Source organism: Rhagoletis zephyria, unplaced genomic scaffold (genome assembly GCF_001687245.7).
Source record: "Rhagoletis zephyria isolate East Lansing unplaced genomic scaffold, Rhagoletis_zephyria_1.1 Rzeph_scaffold_01737, whole genome shotgun sequence".
Lineage (NCBI taxonomy): Eukaryota > Metazoa > Arthropoda > Insecta > Diptera > Tephritidae > Rhagoletis > Rhagoletis zephyria.
In genome coordinates this window covers 87,293-96,227 of record NW_016158821.1, presented here as the reverse complement: position 1 = coordinate 96,227, position 8,935 = coordinate 87,293, and the positions used below count along the sequence as shown (strand labels likewise).

Here is an 8,935-nt window from a genome sequence, read left to right as displayed (position 1 = left end):
CTTTGCAATAAAAAGTATATAAAAATGAAGAGGTAAATAAAATCTATGTACATATACATACATATTTAAGCCTAACTATTTATTCACTCTCTTAAATGGATTCGCTTCGGATAGAAGATATACTGGAGTTGTAGAAAATAAACCAGCCGATTGATGCTAATTTTGCATAATAAAAATTTTGAATACGTTGAAAATGATCGCACACATACACATGTACATATGTATTTGCATAGTGGAAAATCTTTACGAGTAATGTAACTCTTCAGCTTAACATGTCATATTTATATACATATGTACGTATGTACATAAAAATGTATGATATATGCACATATGCAAGTATGCCCACATAAAATAATGAAAATTAATTCGTTTTGCTAAAAGTTGGTGCAAGAACGAAATGTAGTGCAAAAAACCTATCAAAAGAGTTACACGAAGCGAGCGATTTGGAAAAATCAAAGAGTGTATGTACATACATACACGCAGACTTATTCATTCTCATACGAGTACTTACACATTTCCATATAGATGCGCACTAGACGGTCTAGCATCCGTACATAGTACCTCAGTTGCTATTAAGACTTGGCCGAAGCATTCAAACTCTTGTCTATGGAACTTGGTTGGTTGAGCTGCTTTACTTGATTCGGATCGGCTTTAATAACATTCAATGTGGAAAATTCGAGCAGTAACGTTGCGTCTTCTACTTTCTTAGGCTGCTTTAATTATCATATACATATGTATATGTACATTCACCAACACATAAGAAGCGAAGCGATTGTGTTTTAAAAAGTGATTATTAACTATTTGACCAAGTCTTCATAGATTATCTTGTGAAAACGTCAAATTTACATTTGCATATTTAAGTAAGAAGTTGGGTAAAAGTTAAACGTTAATCTTTACCCCTTATATCTGCAATACATATGTACATATACATATTTACATATGTTCATATAATCAAACTGATGTGTTATTGTGAAAGCTGTCAAGAAAATACATACATACGATTATTATTAAAAGTGAAAACGTTAAAAACTCATCCAGCATAGTTGTATCGGAAATACAAAATTATATTTAATTACATACATACATACATACATAGTTGGCAGAAAAATTGCAAAGAAATTAAAATTATTGAATACTCAAAAATTAATATACATATGTATGTGTATGTGTGTGTGAAGCTAAATAAAGAAGTCAGAGTGTTTCCATATGAAAACATTAATGAAAGCTATGAATTTTAAATTTGATTGAAAGATTTTAGACTTGGTTTTTTACATACATATGTATGTACATCTATCATCGAGTTCCATTTAACTACTTCGTATTTCTCCATTCGTTTTCGTCGTCACTTGGTTTCTTTCTTCAACTGAACTGCACTCTTTTGCATAGTTTTAATATTGCTTTGACTAAACTTCAAAAAGTGTCTTCATTATTTAACACATCGCACCTTTTCATCTTTCATCCCTCTGCCACTTGTTTGCATGCGACAGTTACTTCTCTACAATCAGTGCTAGAAAAGGCATTTTTGGTAGGATGACAACCAGCTTCACGTCATATCGCCGTAGCAAAGTAAAAAGTAAATCGAACAACGATATTTCTTCTGTAGTAGCCGAGGTGAACGGTGTTAGTGGTGAGCTACATAACTCATCACAACATGTCTCTAACGATGATCTCTCAGATTTAGCCGAAATGATGGATATAAACATTAATAAAGAGGAACAAGTATCGGCTGAGGATGTAGCTGTTGTACGAAAAGAGCACAACAACCGACGTAGTATTGTAAGGTAAGCCACAGGTATCAAAAAATATGTTTAAAATTTAAGATCCTTATCCATGAGATAGATGAATAATAGAACCACGGCATTGCAGTGCTTCAGATAATAGTAGACAACTTTGAGAAGGGGGGTAAAATAACACAAACGGCAATAACGCAAATTCGCTTTACTTCATTTCTCGTTGAGCAATAGCACCAACTTTTAAACTTAACAATCTACATTTATAAAAGTTTTATTTATGAACCGATTTTGTAAGGATGATGAAAAAAGCACTTGCGAAAAAGGGACCCGCTAGGTGGCGCTGGAGTAGAGTTACTTATAAAAGTCGTATTTATTAACAGATTTCGTTCAAATTCGCAGCGTTTAGAAAGTCCGTATTTTTTATAAAATCTGTTTGGAATTCATAATTCGTGTTCATTTCATGACAAGCAAAGGTTTTGCAGAAAAGGGACCCAATGGATGACGCTGCACCCGAAATGTATAGAAACCCCCACGGGGTTTGTTCTGCTTTCGCGCTATGTTTATCTTAGACGAATTTACTTTCAAGGATGCATATAAAGACCATAACACTGTGTAATCGTGACCTTGCATCTACCTCCGATTGACGAAGTTGCTCGAGGCGGCCGTTNGTATAGAAACCCCCACGGGGTTTGTTCTGCTTTCGCGCTATGTTTATCTTAGACGAATTTACTTTCAAGGATGCATATAAAGACCATAACACTGTGTAATCGTGACCTTGCATCTACCTCCGATTGACGAAGTTGCTCGAGGCGGCCGTTATTACAGCAGTAAGACTCAAAGAAACCAATTCATAAATATTAAGACGAATTGTAAAAGTGGCGAATTGACTAGGAAAGATTCGACCACATCTGTCCAAGAAGGAACACAATAGGTAAAGCAATGGCTTCATTTGAACGATATTCATGAGAGGATCACACGACTCATTTAGCCAATGTGGGGCAGCGAGGATTCTTGGCCTTCCTATAATTGAAAACACTCATCTGTGCTCTTGAGTTTCCGTATAAGCACTTTTATTGGCTTACATGGTACACCGGACCAATGCTGAAGTTGCAGGATCATAGAAGAATATTACGCATGCTTGGCAGAGATCTCACAGGTGGAAATAAAACCATAGATTTGTTTGGAATAAAGAAAAACTCAGATTTTGGTATTATTTCCCATTTAAAAGTGAAATAAAGCACATTTTGCGTTATTGTCGTTTGTGTTATTTTATTATTATTTTTTCGTACTTTCCCATATAAAAAATTGCACCTCTTTCAGGGCGCAGGAGAACATTTAGATAAGGTCCCCATAAAATAAGGCAACATTTTCATTGAGATAAGCAAATTCTAGTAGGCATGGCTGTTAGGCGGCAAACAGGTTTCCGCCTTAAGTCTTTTGTTTTTTCATTCACAGCAGAGCACGAGCAATGCACGCCGGCCAAATTTAGTAAACGTAAATATACGAAATTGTTCAAATACGTATGCATATGTATCAAATGGCAGGTGCATCAGCGTTGATACTTATATATTACTTATATATGGTTTCCAGGGAAATCTTGAAATAATTATTGAAGTGTCACTCTGTGGCAACTAAACTTTTATTTACTCATTAATATCTGTATAGTATATTCAACCATCATTTTGCACTTAAGTTTGGAACAAATTGAAAGCGACGGACCATGAGCCACAGCTGTTAAGTTATTTTAACTTGTCGAGGACTTATGCAGATAATTAGTTTGGTGTCAACATGGCTACTTAGCGACTGGCCAAAAATGTAGATACGGTTGACCTTGTTCTGAGATATATATGATTTGTATCTCAGAATTCCCAAGAAAGGGAAATATGGCTCGACTATGATAACCATTTGATAAAGAGCGTCAAAGGACCACCAAAATTCTATAGCATTCGGTATAACAGATTGTGGTGCAGCTGTAACTTTAAACAGGTCTAATCTGCGATGGTAATAAAAATTTTGTAATCGGCTAATAAAGTGCCTGGCAATGTTGAAACCCTTTTCGCATTTTGTGTATTCTCGTAACCGGTAAGTTTTGTTACCATCTCATAAGGTGGTAACAAAGTATTGCCTCGTGGAATATGCAATGCCAGAATAGAATTGCCAAAATTCTTCATAGCTGGTAATAAAATTTTCTAGTTACAAAATCCTAGGTAACGTGCGGATTAGACCTGTAAGAAGCGAACGTTAAAACGTACGGACCGCGGGTTGGGGCTGCTGGTAGGGCTGCGGGCAAAAGCAAGTAAAGTCCATTTACGGATTTGTGACTTATTAAAAATTTTATCCTTGTGAAATTGAATGTTGATTTTTAAAACTAGAGGCAACATGGTACTCGNATAGCGACTGGCCAAAAATGTAGATACGGTTGACCTTGTTCTGAGATATATAGGATTTGTATCTCAGAATTCCCAGGAAAGGGAAATATGGCTCGACTATGATAACCATTTGATAAAGAGCGTCAAAGGACCAACATAATTCTATAGCATTCGGTATAACAGATTGTGGTGCAGCTGTAACTTTAAACAGGTCTAATCTGCGCTGGTAATAAAAATTTTGTAATCGGCTAATAAAGTAAAGTGCCTGGCAATGTTTAAACCCTTTTCGCATTTTGTGTATTCTCGTAACCGGTAAGTTTTGTTACCATCTCATAAGGTGGTAACAAAGTATTGCCTCGTAGAATATGCAACGCCAGAATAGAATTGCCAAAATTCTTCATAGCTGGTAATAAAATTTTCCAGTTACAAAATCTTCGGTAACGTGCGGATTAGACCTGTAAGAAGCGAACGTTAAAACGTACGGACCGCGGGTAGGGCTGCTGGTAGGGCTGCGGGCAAAAGCAAGTAAAGTCCATTTACGGATTTGTACCTTTTTAAAAATTTTACGCTTGTGAAATTGAATGTTGATTTTTAAAACTAGAGGCAACATGGTACTCGTAGTAAAAACTTTAACAAAAATATTTCTCACCTAGTTTTAATTTACAAACAGCACTTTAAACTAACAATATATAGAGAAAAATTTTCTCAAATTTCAGCAGGAAAAGTTAAAAAACAGTAGTAGTAGTCCATCGGCAGTGTTTTGTTGCACTAATAGTTTGAAACCCTGTAAAACCGCTTTGTTTTTTTTNGATGAAGTTGAAGATGAAGATGAATGATAACGATGAAGATAAAGATGAGTAGACAGTTATGATCGACTTGTAATTCTCGCAGAAGATTTCAACGTCAACTTTTCGCTGGCCAAATCTGATGAACTGACAAATTTTTTTAAAGAAAAATTTTCATTGGAAATGGTTAATGGTAGAAATGACCCAACAACCAAAGAAGCGTCTACCATTGATGCGGTTTTTTTCCAGAAATATTAATAATATTTTCATATCTTACTTTAGTTACGACAATCTACTAGTTAATATTGTAGATATGGATGTTTTCTCAGCCATAAATAATAATTAAACTTTGCAGTTGGTTATAAAAAATAACAAAATAAAGGTCGTTAAAAAAAATTTAAATAAATATGTTTTTTGTATATTAGAAAATATGTACATGTGTATTATACCGCACATTTCTTTCTTTCTGGCCTCTTTCCTCTATTAAGTTTCACTTCTTCCGCGCGTAGGGACTACACGCTCTGAGTCTTTTGATCTTCCTTGTTTTGTACTGTTAAGTTCTTTTAGATTTTCCTAGCTTTTGCAACACAGGAGAAGTAAACAAAAAATGTAAAGCGAAAATATCTTTTCTACGTCCTATCGATTGCACGCTTCAGATACATTAAATGACTGGATCGAGTGGGCATTGTGCATACAAATAAAAACTGTTCTTCTTCTTCCTGGAAAATATTCATTCAAAATGTAAAAATATCCGGTCAAAATATTTTACAGGGTGGTCTTGAACCGGAAAATGAAGCTGAGAGGTTAAAAGTAACTAAAGTTTTTAAAATATACTTAAAAATTGCAAAATATGCATTGAATTCAATAGAATACGATGTTTATTTGACGTTTTGATCTTTTCAAGCGTACACCACAGTGGCCGCCACCTCCGAATGTACCTCTGCCATAAAATCCTCTTCGGAGGTGAAGTAAAAGTGTAGATCTCTCCATTTGTGTAACAACATCACGAAGCATATCACGAATTGGAGGAGAATATCGGCACATAGAATACGTTTAAGCACTAAGCATTCATTTATTGGAATCAATTGAGGTTCCAAGAATTAGAAAAACCGAATCAATCACCCTAAAACTATGTTCACATAAACCAAGTACGTTCACATTTTCTTTCGTAATTTCTATAGATATTTGATTAGCACGTGTGCGTTCGAGTGTGCGGTTTGTATTTGATTAAAAAAATAATAATAATAATAATTTCTTACCTTTAGACACTTTTTTAATTTCCTCAACAGTGGGGGCTAAAATAAATGGGAATTCTTTTCTTCATTTGGTTCTTGATTTATGATAAATTATTTAATGTCTATTAAATTTACTTGAAAATCAATATTTGTCAATGAGAAAACTTTTTTCTCTTAAGAAGATTCCCAATAATAATACCCAGTTACTTATTTAACAATTTTTTCATAGTAACTATATTTTATAGGTCCGTTAAAAACCCCAGAACATAAAAAGCAAATGCATGGGGGGGCGGCACTAAAAAATCTTTAGTATTAAAAAATGGTTATATAAACTATTGGGTATTGTTATTGGAAGTTTCCTGAAGAGAACTAGAGTGTTCCGATCGAAAAATATGGTTTTCCAAGAATTCTATACCATTTCTACGAAAAGTTCTTTTTTCCCCATATAAAATATTTACATGGAAAACTTCGAGCGCTTTGAGCGACCTCTAAATATTTTTTTATTTCAAATTAAAAATNCAACTTTTCGCTGGCCAAATCTGATGAACTGACAATTTTTTTAAAGAAAAATTTTCATTGGAAATGGTTAATGGTAGAAATGACCCAACAACCGAAGAAGCGTCTACCATTGATGCGGATTTTTTCCAGAAATATTAATAATATTTTCATATCTTACTTTAGTTACCACAATCTACTAGTTAATATTGTAGATATGGATGTTTTCTCAGCCATAAATTATAATTAAACTTTGCAGTTGGTTATAAAAAATAAAAAAAATAAAGGTCGTTAAAAAATTAAAATAAATATGTTTTTTGTATATTAGAAAATATGTACATGTGTATTATACCGCACATTTCATTCTTTCTGGCCGCTTTCCTCTATTAAGTTTCACTTCTTCCGCGCTTAGGGACTACACGCTCTGAGTCTTTTGATCTTCCTTGTTTTGTACTGTTAAGTTCTTTTAGATTTTCCTAGTTTTTGCAACATATGACTCCGGTCACAGGAGAAGTAAACAACAAAAAATGTAAAGGGAAAATATCTTTTCTACGTCCTATCGATTGCACGCTTCAGATACATTAAATGACTGGATCGAGTGGGCATTGTGCATACAAGTAAAAACTGTTCTTCTTCTGCCTGGAAAATATTCATTCAAAATGTAAAAATATCCGGTCAAAATATTTTACAGGGTGGTCTTGAACCGGAAAATGAAGCTGAGAGGTTAAAAGTAACTAAAGTTTTTAAAATATACTTAAAAATTGCAAAATATGCATTGAATTCAATAAAATACGATGTTTATTTGACGTTTTGATCTTTGCAAGCGTACACCACAGTGGCCGCCACCTCCGAATGTACTTCTGCCTTAAAATCCTCTTCGGAGGTGAAGTAAAAGTGTAGATCTCTCCATTTGTGTAACAACATCACGAAGCATATCACGAATTGGAGGAGAATATCGGCACATAGAATACGTTTAAGCACCAAGCATTCATTTATTGGAATCAATTGAGGTTCCAAGAATTAGAAAAACCGAGTCAATCACCCTAAAACTATGTTCACATAAACCAAGTACGTTCACATTTTCTATCGTAATTGCTATAGATATGTGATTAGCACGTGTGCGTTCGAGTGTGCGGTTTGTATTTGATTAAAAAAATAATAATAATAATAACAATTTCTTACCTTTAGACACTTTTTTAATTTCCTCAACAGTGGGGGCTAAAATAAATGGGAATTTTTTTCTTCATTTGGTTCTTGATTTATGATAAATTATCTAATTTCTATTTAATTTACTTGAAAATCAATATTTGTCAATCAGAAAACTTTGTTCTCTTAAGAAGATTCCCAATAATAATACCCAGTTACTTATTTAACAATTTTTTCATAGTAACTATATTTTATAGGTCCGTTAAAAACCCCAGAACATAAAAAGCAAATGCATGGGGGGGCGGCACTAAAAAATCTTTAGTATTAAAAAATGGTTATATAAACTATTGGGTATTGTTATTGGAAGTTTCCTGAAGAGAACTAGAGTGTTCCGATCGAAAAATATGGTTTTCCAAGAATTCTATACCATTTCTACGAAAAGTTCTTTTTTCCCCATATAAAATATTTACATGGAAAACTTCGAGCGCTTTGAGCGACCTCTAAATATTTTTTTATTTCAAATTAAAAATAGGGGTATTTTTCGATGTAGAACACTCCTATGGGTTTAGAGCATTAAAATTCCAGACTTTACTTTTTTTGCAGCCCTAATGTACGTGCCTACTTACATATCGATGGTCCTCTGCAATAACGACGCATTTAAAAATTCAAAAAATAAAAACTTTACTTCTTATTTTAGTGAGGCGTAGACGTGGATTAGATAAGGATTACAGACATGAGCCACTTAACAGTAGCAAGGGATTTTATATTTTGAATTTTAAATTGTGCCGTTATTGCAGAGGATCACCGATATGTCAATCGTTAGTTTTTAGTATACCTTATATGTATATAAAACTAATTTTTTATGATATAATCTGTATAACTAGTTAACAGTTAATAAATCGAATACAATATTTTAATTTTTGTTCTACTATTATTCAAATCTGCAAATATGTATTAGTGCAAACACTCAAATGGACAACGATGTTACACCAGTCTACTTGGCAGCGCAGGAAGGGCATTTGGAAGTGCTGAAGTTTTTGGTTCTTGAAGCAGGCGGTTCACTTTATGTACGCGCACGCGACGGCATGGCACCGATACACGCTGCCTCCCAAATGGGATGTCTGGATTGCCTTAAGTGGATGGTAAGCTCAAAAAACTGGATGACGTTAAGA

General features: G+C 34.1%; 1 protein-coding gene across 1 annotated transcript in view; it reads left to right on the top strand.

The window, feature by feature from the left end:
- Window positions 1–6: 6 nt before the first annotated feature.
- LOC108364999 (uncharacterized) overlaps window positions 7–8,935 on the top strand; it is a 43,068-nt gene continuing 34,139 nt past the window's right edge. Inside the window, exons 1-3 of the mRNA XM_017618894.1 lie at window positions 7–32; window positions 1,488–1,781; window positions 8,722–8,905. Coding sequence (XP_017474383.1) covers window positions 25–32; window positions 1,488–1,781; window positions 8,722–8,905 — 486 coding nt within the window. The 5' untranslated portion in view covers window positions 7–24. The remainder of the gene's footprint in view (window positions 33–1,487; window positions 1,782–8,721; window positions 8,906–8,935) is intronic.